This window comes from Oncorhynchus mykiss, chromosome 9 (assembly GCF_013265735.2).
Source record: "Oncorhynchus mykiss isolate Arlee chromosome 9, USDA_OmykA_1.1, whole genome shotgun sequence".
NCBI classification, from domain to species: Eukaryota; Metazoa; Chordata; class Actinopteri; order Salmoniformes; family Salmonidae; genus Oncorhynchus; species Oncorhynchus mykiss.
The window spans coordinates 56,042,092-56,058,916 of record NC_048573.1 but is presented as its reverse complement, the minus strand read 5'-3'; the positions used below and the strand labels follow the sequence as shown (position 1 = coordinate 56,058,916).

The 16,825-nt window shown below is 42.8% G+C and overlaps 2 protein-coding genes across 5 annotated transcripts in view; one reads left to right on the top strand and one right to left on the bottom strand.

Annotated features, from left to right (window-relative positions):
* The window catches only part of LOC110532422 (protein kinase C and casein kinase substrate in neurons protein 1), a 47,681-nt gene extending 40,944 nt beyond the window's left edge, over positions 1–6,737 (top strand). For 3 of the 4 annotated variants that reach the window (XM_036988383.1, XM_036988382.1, XM_036988384.1), the window contains 4 exons: positions 267–382; positions 596–637; positions 2,941–3,173; positions 3,673–6,737. In XM_036988383.1, coding sequence (XP_036844278.1) covers positions 267–382; positions 596–637; positions 2,941–3,173; positions 3,673–3,782 — 501 coding nt within the window. In that variant the 3' untranslated portion in view covers positions 3,783–6,737. The remainder of the gene's footprint in view (positions 1–266; positions 383–595; positions 638–2,940; positions 3,174–3,672) is intronic. The other variant, XM_036988385.1, reaches the window with a different exon arrangement.
* Positions 6,738–6,928: 191 nt separating this feature from the next.
* On the bottom strand, positions 6,929–16,085 carry LOC110532424 (SAM pointed domain-containing Ets transcription factor-like). Its single transcript, XM_021616317.2, has 5 exons — positions 15,538–16,085; positions 11,734–12,182; positions 8,775–8,972; positions 8,356–8,538; positions 6,929–8,118 (listed from the first exon to the last, which is right to left on the bottom strand). Exons 2-5 carry the CDS (start codon positions 12,167–12,169, stop codon positions 7,940–7,942), a joined length of 996 nt encoding a protein of 331 aa, XP_021471992.1. The 5' UTR covers positions 12,170–12,182; positions 15,538–16,085; the 3' UTR covers positions 6,929–7,939.
* Positions 16,086–16,825: the final 740 nt, after the last annotated feature.

The window sequence follows — 16,825 nt, the reverse complement described above, 5'->3', positions numbered from 1 at the left end:
ATATACTCTGTAGTTCATCCATATGCTTGCTTTTCAGGATCATTTACAACATGTAACAAAGGTTCAGGTATTTTTAAAATTAATTCCCCCACAGATGCAAATATTGCTTTTTGTTACGACTTCTTAATACCGTTTCTTATATTTGTAAGATTGTTGATTTAGCCTACTTTCTGATTTAAAAGGAAAAGTGAAGGACATTGGCCAGATCTGAGGCTCTGCTTCAGTATAGACTTTCAGAAGTATTAATCCTCTGCTCTGACCTCCAGGAGTACAACCCAGATGCTACTGCTGCTGTTGTTAAGAGGGAGAAGGTGCAGAAGCCGGCTGGGGCCCCACCGACCCCCAGCACTGACCATGTGGCACCACCTGGAGACCGTGGCAGGTGAGAGGACCACTCCACTGGTCAAACTACTACTGACACAAACACACACACACACACACACACACACACACACACACACACACACACACACACACACACACACACACACACACACACACACACACACACACACACAATGACATGCCAGGGTTCATATCAATATCTCCTATGATGCCATATCATTTGTTTTTCTGTCTTCCTTCAATTGATCAGCATCAGCGCTGATCATGTGGCACCACCTGGTGACCGTGGCAGGTGAGAGGACCAAAACACTGATCAAACACCACTGCCACACACCTGCTATTGCCACACACACCTGCTACTGCCACACACACCTGCTACTGCCACACACACCTGTTACTGCCACACACACCTGCTACTGCCACACACACCTGCTACTGCCACACACCTGCTACTGCCACACACCAGCTACTGCCACACACACCAGCTACTGCCACACACACCAGCTACTGCCACACACACCAGCTACTGCCACACACACCAGCTACTGCCACACACACCAGCTACTGCCACACACACCTGCTACTGCCACACACACCTGCAACTGCCACACACGCCAGCTACTGCCACACACACCTGCTACTGCCACACACACCTGCTACTGCCACACACACCTGCTACTGCCACACACACCTGCTACTGCCACATACTCCAGCTACCTCCACACACACCTGCTACTGCCACACACACCTGCAACTGCCACACACACCTGCTACTGCCACACACACCAGCTACTGCCACACACACCTGCTACTGCCACACACACCTGCTACTGCCACATACTCCAGCTACCTCCACACACCAGCTCCTGTCACACACCAGCTACCGCCACACAAACCATCTTCCGCCACACACCAGCTACTGCCACATACTTGTTACTGCCACACACCAGCTACTGCCACACACACCTGCTACTGCCACACACACCTGCTACTGCCACACACACCTGTTACTGCCACACACACCTGCTACTGCCACACACACCTGCTACTGCCACACACACCTGCTACTGCCACACACACCTGCTACTGCCACATACTCCAGCTACCTCCACACACCAGCTCCTGTCACACACCAGCTACCGCCACACAAACCATCTTCCGCCACACACCAGCTACTGCCACACACTTGTTACTGCCACACACACCTGCTACTGCCACACACACCTGCTACTGCCACACATACCTGTTACTGCCACACACACCTGCTACTGCCACACACACCTGCTACTGCCACACACACACCTGCTACTGCCACACACCTGCTACTGCCACACACCTGCTACTGCCACACACCAGCTACTGCCACACACACCAGCTACTGCCACACACACCAGCTACAGCCACACACACCAGCTACTGCCACACACACCAGCTACTGCCACACACACCTGCTACTGCCACACACACCTGCAACTGCCACACACACCAGCTACTGCCACACACACCTGCTACTGCCACACACACCTGCTACTGCCACACACACCTGCTACTGCCACACACACCTGCAACTGCCACACACACCTGCTACTGCCACACACACCAGCTACTGCCACACACACCTGCTACTGCCACACACACCTGCTACTGCCACATACTCCAGCTACCTCCACACACCAGCTCCTGTCACACACCAGCTACCGCCACACAAACCATCTTCCGCCACACACCAGCTACTGCCACACACTTGTTACTGCCACACACCAGCTACTGCCACACACACCTGCTACTGCCACACACACCTGCTACTGCCACACACACCTGCTACTGCCACACACACCTGCTGCTGCCACACACACCTGCTACTGCCACACACACCTGCTACTGCCACATACTCCAGCTACCTCCACACACCAGCTCCTGTCACACACCAGCTACCGCCACACAAACCATCTTCCGCCACACACCAGCTACTGCCACACACTTGTTACTGCCACACACCAGCTACTGCCACACACACCTGCTACTGCCACACACACCTGCTACTGCCACACACACCAGCTACTGCCACATACTCCAGCTACCGTCACACACCAGCTCCTGTCACACACCAGCTACCGCCACACAAACCATCTTCCGCCACACACCAGCTACTGCCACACACTTGTTACTGCCACACACCAGCTACTTCCGCCACACACCAGCTTCTGCCACACACACAAGCTACTGCCACACACACCAGCTACTGCCACACACACCAGCTACTGCCACACACACCAGCTACTGCCACACACCAGCTACTGCCACACACACCTGCTACTGCCACACACACCTGCTACTGCCACACACCAGCTACTGCAACGCCGGGACCTACCCTAGTCCAACTATTTAAATTGTATCATACACCCTGGGATCTAACATGATGCCATGACTTTTTTTGCAGTCTCCATATAATTAACTGGATTGATGTTGATTATTTTTGTATTTCATTCACTCTGTTAATAACAGTTGCTCTAGTCTACGGTACAGCAATGTTTGTATTCTTGATACAATTCTCCAGATCAAACCCCTGTATCTTCCCTAACTCTTCCATTGCAGTGTGAGCAGCTATGAAAAGAACCAGGCCTACTCCACTGAGTGGTCCGATGACGATGCACCTGCAGCCTACTCAGGCGGTGAGACCAACGGGGGTGGAAATGGAAACTCCTTCGAGGAAGACTCTGGCAGTGCAGGGAAAGGGGGTGCAGGGACCGGGACCGCATCCGGGGTCCGAGTGCGTGCTCTATATGATTATGACGGACAGGAACAAGACGAACTCACCTTCAAAGCTGGTAAGCAACGACAACACTTCACCATCTTTGATGTCTCTTCATTTTTGCTACAATGCATTTGCAGCTAAAGCCTATTCTTCAGTCCAACAGTGTAAGACAAACTCTGTAATTGACACTATCAGTATCACATGGTGTATCATGGACAGGCTGGCTAGATAGGGGGTGGAGATGAGGTCACAGGAAATGTCCCGCTATCTCTGTTCATCCCATTTCGAAGCCCTTCTATTACTGGAGGAAGATAGTAGTGGTTTGTCAATAATGGCCATATTCCACTTCCTTCAATTACAGGCACCTGCTAGTTATTAGCAATTGTCTTCTGAATGTCCCTATGTTAGATGGTGTTAGTAGGGCCTTCATAACCACATGATGCACATCCTGCCTGATCTTTGCTAATAGTGACATGATAAAGGAAACGATGAAGGTGACCAGATGTACTATTGACCATGGAAAAGAGCATAGAATGCATGTTGACTAAGTAATGTACATATGTTCTTCACAGGTGATGAACTGACCAAGACTGAGGATGAAGATGACCAAGGCTGGTGTAGAGGTCGCCTGGATACAGGCCGAGAGGGACTGTACCCGGCCAATTACGTCGAGGAGATCTAATGACCCCAAAGGAGGAGGACATGCCATTGGAGGCAGCTCGGACTGTCTCATCCAATCGCACTGCACATAGCCAGAGACTTATGAGCAACACATCCCTTGCCCAACAGATGCGCAAATCAGAGTCTTGCCTAAATAAAATCTTAGTATATTAGTAGTATATTATATTATATTTATCCAGTATTTGGAGTGAGGAGGACATAAACACTAAAACAGGAGCAGCATTTATTCCAGAGTACACACACTCAAACATACTGTAATATCAAGCCAATGCAGGGACACATTTGTGTAGCTGTGTTCAATATAAAGATGATGCGGATGATTCAACGTTTTTGCAGTATATTCTCCTATAACAGTGTGACGATAATGTAACCAATTATATTTACCTGCCGGTTTAACCAGAACAAGCTACTCGGCCTGCGTTGTGTATATATGACACCGTTTTGTGTAGCAGTTTCGATGCTGTGTGTTCAGTCCTCCTCCTTACATTGGGAATGCTGTGTAGTGTTAAAAGTACCACAAAATGTATCCTAGATTTGATTATTTTCTCTTTTGTGATTTGGTCTCATCCCTTTTACCAGTTGTGCAGTGGTACAGTATCTGTTGTCTCTGTTTCTCAATTGGTTTGCAATAGCAGCATGTGCTATGCAACATGCATTCCCTTAACCTCCAAGCCATATTACGGCTACAAGATGCAACTAATCCCCTGATATGACCAATGCAGAGGACCAGAGTTCACCATTAGACACAGACACAGCATTGGAATAACACCATGAGCTTGTGTCTGCCTTCATCCCCGGAAGTGGAGAGGCTGGATAGCTGTTTTTCTCTCTCTTCCCCATCACCACCATTGAATCATAACGTCTCATTTCCATTTCATTGCGAGGTATTTTTAGAATATCTGTTCATTTGGATCTATTGCTGTGTTCTATCTAGAATACCTGTGAGGGAACATTTTAGGGTCAGTAGGCAAGGTATTATCACCAGCTTGCTTTGATTTAATCTGTCATGCTGACAAGAACGTTTTGGACAATTTGATTGTTCAGGTGAAGTATTCAGGCATATTTAATGTGAATTTAGTTGTTTTCCTGCTGTAGGGGGAAAACAGCATATAGGAAAAATGGCTTTGAACTATGTTACTGTTCGATGGTTGTCTCCTGGTAAAATAGGAACATCAATCTTGACGGTACCATGCTGCAGATCCTTGTCTTAAAATGGAAACGTGGACATGAATGTACTATTGTAGGGGCATGGAAGGAGACATGCTGTATTTAACTAGGCATGTTTTGCTCCATTGTCATAGAGAACGCTACCAGAAAAAAAAAGTGGTTTTGAGCCCCTTTACCTACTTAGGCCAAAGAATGACCGAAATCCGAAAATGCATAAAACTCTCTCTATCCATGCAATAACTCACATAACCCTGTCAAGGATTTTCTTGTCAAGATGCAACTCATGCAACTAACTGCTTCCTGTCCTCTGAATATTTCTGTGTTCATTCAATAGGCGATCCACATGGGGGAAGACAAGAGCATTTTATATTTATTTTTTATTTAATCTTTCTTTAACCAGGTAGGCCAGTTGCATACAACAGTGACCACAGTACATAATAAATCATGTCTTTGTCTACAGTAATTAACTCTACTTTAGAATGCTCCCAGTAGTATACTTCACATGCTCACACCTAATGCAGCACCCACTTTGAATACACATGTACTTTTACTGCTCTAATTACATTGGGAACCAGTTTATAACAGCAATAAGGCACCTCTGGGGTTTGTGGTATATGGCCAATATACCACGGCTAAGGTCTGTATCCAGGCACTCCGAGTTGCCTCGTGCATAATAAAAGCCCTTAGCCGTGGTATATTGGCCATATACCACACCTCCTCGTGCCTTATTGCTTAAATATACAGAAAACACTACAGTACTTGTTGAGAAATCAAACTTATCAGATGTTGTCCGATGCAAATATGGTTGCCAATGGTAAGCTGTTTAAATCAGATATGCAATGATGTTGTGAGAGCAGAATGCTCATGAACATGAGGTTATGCAGTAGGTCTCTCTTCAAGTTTGATGTCGTAGAACATTCTCTAACGACAGGATGTGTTTATGTTGAGGCTTAAGAGGAGACTTCACCAGGTTTTGGTATCACTGTTGAGAGATCACATCACCAGCTCACAAGTAATGTGTATTAGTGTAAGCTGTCCAGCCTAGCAAAAATAATTCATATCATTGAGATATCCTATGTCCTTTACACACGCACACACACACACAGGAACACACACACACACATCTCGGGTAGATATTTTGGGGTCAAACATCCTTATCATCATGAGTTGTGTAATTGTAAAGAAAAAAAAAAGAAAAAATGCAAGTGATCGAATACTAAGAAAAATGTAGTGTCATACATGTAAATGTGTTAACAGCAAAGGAAAAGCATATTAAGTAATAGGTACCATATCGTATGAATTTCATTGCAATGGAATTGTCAATGTACCAGAGCGTGACGTTACCCCACGCTGTCAGATTTGTATATGATGATGTAATTTAAAGATGATATTCTATTGTAACTGTACAACTGTGTTGAGTTGGAAAGGAAACCTAACTACATTGAGGCAGTAAAAACAGTGTATATGTAAATGCTTTTTAATGTTGATTTTTCTCTTCCTTATGCACACAAGGGGGACACGGCTCATGTCGTGAAACCCCTGTATTAGCAGTGTATGTATGTTTCTAGTTAGTGATGTAATTGGATCTCCTAACTGGTGTAGTGCCTGTTCATCTTAATGTAACAAAAGGTTCATTTAAATATGCATAAAGATGATTATGATTATGATAATAATTAAGATAGTAATGAAAATCCTGAATCAAAGTTGTTGTGATGGTGTCAATATTGCGATATTGGTTTGAAAGGGGAAAACAAGTTTGTTGAGAATACAAACAAAACGTTTTGTGTCATTTGTGTGTTTCTTGAATGGATTTTGACTGTACATTGTGATATGCTAGGATTGTAGTCTCAGGGTGCTTGATGAGAAAGCAGAAAAAATACACATTATTGTGTCATTTTATTTTAGACACATTCAGTATGTAAACACATAGAAGGGTATACAGTATGCTTTAGGTCATTATACCTAAATATTTACAAACGACATCTTGCTCACACTCATTATAAATATTCAATATTATGTTCTAACATGTGTACAGTATGGATTCAGTCACTAATCTCTAGCCCTGTTTATACCTGCCGTTAACACGCGTCCCTCGTCATGATCTTGACTTGATCTTGCCTGTTTACACTTATAAGATTTGATCATAATGTTTCTTTTAATCGTCTTCACTTGTCTAAAAATGTGGGCACAATCAGAATGTGGATAAGATCAGGACAAAGGCAGCATGTTAGAACCAGGTATAAACAGGGCTTCTATCACTGGTGTTTGTCTCTACATATGGATTCTAGCACTTGAAATGTGGCAATGATATTGAAATGCTTCTATTACAGTAGTTTACTGTATTCACAAATTCCTATTAGACTTGATTCTTCCGCCAGTGAACGGGCCCCGGAGTCAAATAATTTCTCTATACTTAAATGAAATTACCAACGTAAACATCAGATCTGTGTGATTAAACAGCTGTGGTTACTTGTGACTCATGAATAGCCCCACACATGGGAATACCACTACAGATCAGTAGTAAACACATTGCACACATTCACTCCAATATTCACCCGGCATGTAACAAAATGCCATGAACTGTACGAATGCTTTTATATCCGAGGGACATTGTGTAATGGTAATGAAAGAGGAACCACCTTAAAAAGTAACTACTGGTGGTTACAGTAATGTGAAGTCACAATCAGAGAAAAAGAATACAGACTTTGACCTTTGTGAAAATGAAATATTGGACAATTAGTATTGAAAATATTTGAAATGTAAAACTTTGCATATCTAATGCAATGTGGCAATAAAAAATAACAAAACCCCATATCCAATCAGTTGACCTAATAATATATGAATTAGGCAGGAATGCACAATGCAGGAAGCAGTCTATACACTGCGTTGCTGGAGCTAAAACAATCCTTTTGCCAAAACCTGTTTGGCTAGATAGTGGTCTCCAGTCATCATCAACACTAATCTTCTCTTCTGGCTGGCTGCCCCACAGCTTCATACAGGGTGGACAAACTGGTAGACCAGTCTCTGGGACACATCAGGCTTACGGATGATGCCCTTCTTGTAGTACTGTCGGATAGAGCGACTCAGCTTGTCATAGTTCATAGCTGGACGGTTCTTCCTGATGCCCCATAACCTGGACACATAAGCCGAGTCTTCTATTTTGAAGATTCCTGTTGATTATAAGAAAAACTACTTTTGAGAGATGGAACATTTCACCTTTTTCAGCAACCAATGCACAATAAGCCCCAATGTTGAATAATTCAAGTCAGCACCCATGGTAAACTTTTCTCACCTGTATGGTGTACATTTTAGGACACCCTCAGCCTCAAACCTAGGAGGGTTGCCCTAAAATGTACACCGTACACCCGCATGCACTCCACCCTTATGGCTTCTCCCTGCCCACTCACCTTTCTCCTTGTTGAGCCAGCGGATGCAGTGTCCGTAGTTGTGCGGCTTGAGGAGCAGCTCTCTAAGAAACTGCCACAGGTGGATGGGCTGGCCTGAGCAGGAGGAGTCTGCCTTTGGCCACGACTCCTCAGCACCATGTAGCCTGTTATCGCCTGGTGTGCAGGGCTCCTTCATGCATGCAGCTGTGACAAAACAACATAGAACAGAATTACACATTTGTGATCTTGACACAAGAAAATACCTGAAAACTACAGCGCAATCTGTGTAGTGAATGAACCAGGTATTCCTTCTGCTTGTGGCTATAAAACACGCAATACTTTTACAATGGAATGACCCACACCGAAGATGAAATACATGCCATGTTATGTATACCACAGTACAAGTAAACAGACCCATTGAAGGTTGTCAGTTGTCCTACCTGATCTCCAGATGTCCAGATGAGCGTATAGCAGGTCTCCACACTGCATTGAGCGCTGCCTAAAGTCCTCCTCTGTCATGGAGCACAGATCCTTTCCACTGAGCTCCTGGAACACCTTGCCCACCTGGGGTAGTCTGTACAGGTGCTCTGTCCACAGCAGCCACTTCTGGACGTTCCCACAATTCCACTCCATGGGGTCTGCACAGGAGAGGAGTTGTTCATGATGGACCAATATAATGGTAAACATTTATCCACAGCAAGTTATATATACAGTTAAATACAATGGCACTGTTGGCACCAATGATGTATATAAACCCTGTATTGCTGATGCTATGTACTGCCCAGTGAGAGGCATTGAAGCCACCAGTCGTCCATATTGGCACTCCCCCGAAGGAACAGTCAGCTAAATGTTTCAAGGACAAAATAACATGTATTTAATTATTTTTGTTGTTGTAATGGGGACAGTAACATTTTACATTTAAAAATATATACTATTAAGGATTAAATGTCTATACAGTTGAAGTTGGAAGTTTACAGACCGTAGCCAAATACATTTAAACTCATTTTTCACAATTCCTGACATGTAATCCTAGTAAAAATGCCCTGTTTTAGGTCAGTTAGGATCACCACTTTATTTTAAGAATGTGAAATGGCAGAATAATAGTAGAGAGAATGATTTATTTCAGATTTAATTTCTTTCATCACATTACCAGAGGGTCAGAAGTTTGCATACACTCAATTAGTATTTGGTAGCATTGCCTTTAAATTGTTTAATTTAGGTCAAATATTTCGGGTAGCCTTCCACAAGCTTCCCACAATAAGTTGGGTGAATTTTGGCTCATTCCTCCTGACAGAGCTGGTGTAACTGAGTCAGGTTTGTAGACCTCCTTGCTTGCACACACTTTTTCAGTTGCGCCCAGAAATTTTCTATAGGATTGAGGTCATGGCTTTGTGATGGCCACTCCAATATCTTGACTTTGTTGTCCTTAAGCCATTTTGCCACAACTTCGGAAGTATGCTGGGTGTCATTGTCCATTTGGAAGACCCATTTGCGACCAAGCTTTAACTTGAGATGTCTGATGTCTTGAGATGATGCTTCAATATATCCACATACTTTTCCGTCCTCATGATGCCATCTATTTTGTGAAGTGCACCAGTCCCTCCTGCAGCAAAGCACCACCACAACATGATGCTGCCACCCCCGTGCTTCACGGTTGGGATGGTGTTCTTCGGCTTGCAAGCATCCCCCTTTTTCCTCCAAAAATAACGATGGTCATTATGTCCAAACAGTTCTATTTCTGTTTCATCAGACCAGAGGACATTTCTCCAAAAAGTACGATCTTTGTCTCCATGTGCAGTTGCAAACAGTAGTCTGGCTTTTTTATGGTGGTTTTGGAAGCCACTGCGGCTTCTTCCTTGCTGAGCGGCCATTCAGGTTATGTCGATATAGGACTCGTTTTACTGTGGATATACTGTGGATATAGATACTTTTGTACCTGTTTCCTCCAGCATCTTCACAAGGTCCTTTGCTGTTGTTCTGGGATTGATTTGCACTTTTCGCACCAAAGTACGTTCATCTCTAGGAGACAGAACGCGTCTCCTTCCTGAGCAGTATGACTGCTGCGTGGTCCCATGGTGTTTATACTTGCGTAGTATTGTTTGTACAGATGAACGTTGTACCTTCAGGTGTTTGGAAATTGCTCCCAAGGATGAACCAGACTTGTGGAGGTCTACCATTTTTTTCTGAGGTTTTGGCTGAAGCCAAACCTTGACCCAGAAAATATATTTTTTTAAACTATCGGCCTATATCGAATCTTCCATTCCTCTCAAAAATTTTAGAGAAGGCTGTTGCGCAGCAACTTACTGCCTTCCTGAAGTCAAACAATGTATACGAAATGCTTCAGTCTGGTTTTAGACCCCAGCATAGCACTGAGACTGCACTTGTGAAGGTGGTAAATGACCTTTTAATGGCATCAGACCGAGGCTTTGCATCTGTCCTCGTGCTCCTAGACCTTAGTGCTGCTTTTGATACCATCGATCACCACATTCTTTTGGAGAGATTGGAAACACAAATTGGTCTACACGGACAAGTTCTGGCCTGGTTTAGATCTTATCTGTCGGAAAGATTGCAGTTTGTCTCTGTGAATGGTTTAAATTAAATGTATGCATTAATAAGGTGTCTGTAATCAAATAAATGTGGGAAAAACAAATGTAAGCATGAACAAATGCTTTTCTATAGCTTAAACATGGTGGGGGAGTGTCAAGATGGAGTCGCGGAAGCTTCAAAACAGCACCCCGTCAGTCATCTAGTCTATATATAAATCACTGGTTGGCACTCATGCAAATGCATAGGTTACCTATTCAAATGTGAGCTAGTGCATCTTTAAGGAGCCTTTGAGGAGAAGGAGATGAGGTGTGTGTGCATTGTACTGTACGCAATTTCTGAACTCATATTTGTGTTGCTTTATGACAAGTACCGAGTTGGTGAGTGTGTGAAATGATGAATTGTCAACAGAGCCATTTGCACAGGGCGGGGAGGCCCTAGACACTTCCTTTCATTGGGTTTAGCCTATCGTCAGTAGCATAAAGTCGGAGTGTCGCATGAAGAAAGACCAACCTAAGTGGTGACCTTCACTGTTTAGTTTGCTTTGCTGTAAGTAAGATCCAATAGTGCATAAGGAGGTACTTCAACTGTTAAAGTAGTGCATGAAAGGTGCTCTTTTCTCTGTGCTCTTTAATCCTTATCCTCAGCCAATCTACTGACAGTGACAGGTCACATGCTCAACTGTAGAGAACATAATAGACCCTGAGACTGATAGAGGCATGAGGTCTATACCTTTCGGAGAACTTAACATATGAAACGGTAGCACAGTTTATAGCACAGGATAAGGTGGTAATAACATGGTGTTGTATCAACTTACAGGCAAACAATAGCTTGGTAATTTAACAGTTTTCCTACCTGGAGTAATGTTGAGCAGTATGCAGGCAGTCTCTATGTCCTTCAGTACCTCTCCCAACACCATGCTCTGAACCTGCTCCAGACAGCGTTCCTCAACCTGTCCCTCTAGCCCAGAGGGGAGCCCCAGGCCCTGGCTGTTGATGACAGGGCACTGCTCCAGGGCCTTACAGGGGAGCACAGGGGGCGCTACGTCAGACTTCTTCAACAGCCACGAGCTGTTTTCAGTGAGGAGCATGTCGAAGCAGGGCAGGAAGACCCCTTGCAGACTGCGTTCAGGAGCGGTGTGTTTAGGCACACTTATCAGTCCCCGGGGCGGCTTGGTGTCCTCCTCCTTCTCCCAGGCCCTTAGGGCAGACCCACTGTGGGAGTAGTCACTGAAACTCATCAGGGGAAGGGGCACTGTGCTCCCCTCGCGGTCACAGCCTGGACTCCCCATAGCTTCAACAGTGCTGGAGAAAACAAAGGAAGACTTCCATCAGTCATGTTGTATAAAGGGATTTATACTGGATACACCTAAATATAATTTCGGTATCTCATGAGGCTCAATTGGAAACAATAGCGAACTCAATGGCAAACTGTTAATATATTGACATAGTAAATTAAATGAGTAAGAACAAACATTTTTTTTAAATAATATCTGATGAAGAACAGAAACTGTCATCCATGAGTGACACTTTCTATTTACACTTTTCTAGTCACTTTGTTTGACTGTTTTATCTTCCTTAAATTGACATGGAATTCTTTTCTCTCAGACAGTTCTGTCTTTATGCTGCATTGAAACCAAGACCAAATGGCCAAATATTTAAACAGTAGTAATCCTAAAGCAAACATGACATTTCATACATTTTCTTTGGTCTGTTGGTACTTTCTTCAAAATGTTGAATTAAACAATCTCTTTTCATAAAAACAACATTTCATTATGTAGAGTAGCACATTTGTGTATGGTGTGTAAGAATCTTGAATGCCTGACTTTTTGTGATGTAATTAGTAACCCTATAGGATGAAACCCTGCAGGTGAAACATGACAGTTCAGTTGGATACCAGAGTGACAGTTAGTTCAGTGAGAACAGAATTCTATGGGGTGGGGGGGGGACACTGACTCTCTTACCTTACCCTGAGGTAACAGACATGTTGTAATGTCAAGTAATAATGTCATACAATACTGTATCAATGACAGCTGAATCAGCACTTATTAACTAAGGTCTTAGGCCTAGGAAGTTTGGCTGGTTGCTCATGTGCTGGTGGACACTGACAGGGTTAAGTTTTTCAGGCACCAAGATTGATTTGAGCTTAATAGTAAAAAAGAAAGTCCTTGCCGTCATGGCATATTCGATAAAAGGTGGATAATGAATAACCCAGCCCATATCCATGGTGTGACCGCAACAGCTCATAATGCTGCCCTGTCCATGCTCACTTAGCGGGAGGGATTACACTGCTGAGAAGTGCTGTGCCTCTGGGCACTAAAACCAGAATGCACCATCCTTATGTATGACTTATGCTGCAGCTTGTACTGTTGCCATTGACACTAAGGTGTACAAACGACAGTATAGCGCAGCTGTTTGAGCCTAGGAGCTTTTCCTCCCAAAATGACTAGAGTTGAGAGAGATTATCATGGAAGAGATATTTACCCCTAGGTGTGTGTTTTCAGGTGCTTTTGTCTTTGGGTGATGGACTAGGCACGCAAGACCATGACACGCTTTCACGCCAATTATCTTAGCAAATCCATATCACATCAAATAACATTTTACTGCTGACTGACATGGCTTGTTAAAATACCTGTCCTTCCAGATATCACATGGGAAAGACGTTTAGGTTTTTACAGTGGTGGAAAAAGTAACCACTTGTCATACTTGAGTTAAAGTAAAGATACCTTCATAGAAAATGTCACCCAGTAAAATACTACAAGAGTAAAAGTCTAAAATGGTTTGGTTTTAAAAATACTTAAGTATCAAAAGTAAATGCAATTGCTAAAACATAAGTAAAAGTAAAAATAATTTCTAATTCCTTATACTAAGCAAACCAAACTGCACAACATTTTAGCTTTATATATATATATATATATATATATATACCGATAGCCAGGGGCCCACTCCGACACTCAGACATAATTTAAAAACAAAGCATTTGTGTTTAGTGAGTCCGGCAGATCAAAGGCAGTTGGGATGACCAGGGATGTTCTCTTGACAAGTGCGTGAATTGGTCCATTTTCCTGTCCTGCTAAGCATTCAAAATGTAACGAGTACTTTTGGGTGTCAGGGAAAATGTATGAGGTAAAAATACATAATTTTCTTTAGGAATGTAGTGGAGTTAAAGTAAAAGTTGTCAAAAATATAAATAGCAAAGTAAAGTACACATACCTCAAAAACTACTTAAGTATTTTTACTTAAGTACTTTACACTGCTGGGTTTTATTACTATTTAGTGCTTGAGGGGTTTGGTCAGATCATATGGCTTATCGTTTCCAAGACTAATTGTAACATAATTGGTGAGTTATTACAGGGAAGTTAATTGACTAAATACTGTAAAATGGGGGCCATTCATCTTCTATGGAAAATGAAATAGCTCATTAGAATGAATACATCTCAATTGAATTCTCAAAACTATTAAAACATGAATGATTTTACATGGTGTTCTACTCAAAGAATACTTTCCCTTTATTGAAGTGTCTTACAGTCATGCTCCATTTCTATGTTTTCCTTTGTGGGTATGTGTGCATGCACGTGACTATTATACTACACATGAAAAAAATACTGCTTTAGAACAAAGCACTGGCTCCAAAAATATACCTTGCTAGATAACAATGGTAAACTGATATCAGAGGAATTCAGTCGACATGAAGATATTTGGTCATGTATTACTCATTGCATTCTCCCACACATTAATCAAAGGGAGGGCTACTTTCAAATGCACACCTATTTCTTTATCTAGCTACTTTACCAACATTAAAAAAAAAATCTGAGTGTGTTTGTATTGTTCTAAACTTTCAATCAGAATTCAGGCACACATTATCATTAGCAGAGAGTGGTTAAACTCTCATTACAACCTGTTGAACTGGTTTTGTTCCCCTTGGGGTATTGTTAATAAAAATGAAAAACATTGCTATTGAGTGATTACTAACAAGCAGTTTTGTGCACTTTCCATGGATGCAAGAAAAGATCAGGAAATGTCAGTGCATAAAAAGGAAAGAAAATCACCTGCACTTTATATCTGAGGGGCATGAAAATGCCATGAAAAAGAGAATCACCTCTGATATTGCGAGTAAAAACAAGGGAATTTGAAAGTGCTCAAAAACTGTAACAGAGTGAAAAAGTGAATATAAACTTAGTGTTTCCTTCAAACATGCATCATCGGTGTCTTGAACTGTGACCCCTTCTGTAAAGAATGGCCTGGTACTGTAGCTACAACACCAATTGTCCACTGCTACAGTCTCAGTCCCGGGCTGAAACACATCCTATCAAACTGGTTTCATAGTTTGCTATCCTCATGAATACAACTCATTTTAAATCACACTGATCAAAACCACCACCTCTACATCCTTACATAGTTCAAGCAAGTCTACCACTTCATCATTAAAAATCCACCTAGTGGTTAGAGCGTTGGGCCAGTAACTGATAGGTTGCTGGATCGAATCACCGAGCTGAAAAGGTACAAATCTGTCATTCTGCCCCTGAACAAGGTTGGTAGGCTGTCCTTGTAAACAAGAATTTGTTCTTAACTGACTTGCCTAGTTAAATAAAAGGTTAAATAAAAAAAATTACAAAATTATAAACATCTCTCCCAAGCCCAGGTGTGCCTGTAGACTTACCTGGTCAGAGGTGTAGGCTGCTGATGCTGTCTGAGCTGATAGACTGTCACTCTGGATATCTGTCTTTGAGTCAGTCAAAGGACTGTCTTCTTGTCAAAGTGCTGAAGAGTTCCACAGTGAGTCACAATACAGATACCGGTTAGTCAGAAGCTCAAGTCCCAAGCTCCTCTGGTGGTGGATGAGTCTATGTAGGCTTTACCTCAGTGGTCCTCTCTGGTTGGCTGTTGCAGTCGTCAGGTTGTAACAGATGATGGTGGCCCTCAGGTCATGAGGCAGTGATGTGTCAAAGAGAGGGTCATTAGGATGCCTGGAGCCGTGTCTCAAACACTTTCAGGTGGTCGAAGCTCTGTCTGATGCTCTGACAGTTGTGAGGGAGTCCTTAGCTGGCTTGATTGGTTGAGTGTAAGGCGAGGTTATTGGTCATTGCCGGCCAGCCTTATCTGTAATAAAGTTCTCACAATACTGACAAATTCATGCCAGAGGAGGGTGTGTGCCCAAGCAAGCGTGCGCATAGGAATACTTGCTTCAATGTGACTTCAAGTCATATTTATAAGGCGCCATTTTACCCTATGTAAACAGTATGAATAATGTAGTTCTGCCTAGCCACAGGTGAATGAGCAACTCTGTGATGACATCTGTAGCTTTCCTCCCCTCTTAAGAAGAGTGGCAGTTAACTCTTTGCTGTCAGCCATGCCTTCTCATAGTGAAAGGAGGAGTTTTCTAAAAGTGTTCCCTTCAGTATTTGTTATAATCTATACAATGTTTGTGATTTGTGAATAAGAAATCATTCCATTGGCCTGAGGGGATTTTTCAAAGAATTCTCATCACTTAAAAATGGGCATAATGAATCAGGCTGCATTGTCTTAATAAGAGGCAGGTAACAACAAATGTGTCTACCAAATGAGCAATTACAATATGCAGTGATTTTTGACATGCTTTCTACTTTTTGCCATTTTAGGTGAAGTTGAGAAAAAAAAAAAAGAAAGTCACAAACTCTCTACATATACCGTATATTTCTCTCCTTTAAATATTTTTGAGTATAAAGCCAATAGAGCATGGGTGTCAAACTCATTCCACGGGGGTCGAATGTCTGCAGGTTTTTGTTTTTTTTCTTTCAATTAAGACCTAGACAGCCAGGTGAGGGGAGTATTTACTAATTAGTGACCTTAATTCATCAATCAAGTACAAGGGTGGAGTGAAAAACCACAGACACTCGGCTCTTCGCGGAATGATTTTGACACGTGCTATAGAGTGTGCTTTGTTTTTTTTCAAAATAACCGTCCTTACC

Coding starts and splice junctions, on each gene's coding strand:
- LOC110532424 (XM_021616317.2), bottom strand. CDS start 12,169: ATGGGGAGTCCAGGCTGTGACCGCGAGGGGAGCACAGTGCCCCTTCCC. Junction 8,973..11,733: donor ACTGCTCAACATTACTCCAG/GTAGGAAAACTG, acceptor TCTCCTGTGCAG/ACCCCATGGAGTGGAATTGT. Junction 8,119..8,355: donor CTGGCTCAACAAGGAGAAAG/GTGAGTGGGCAG, acceptor TATAATCAACAG/GAATCTTCAAAATAGAAGAC.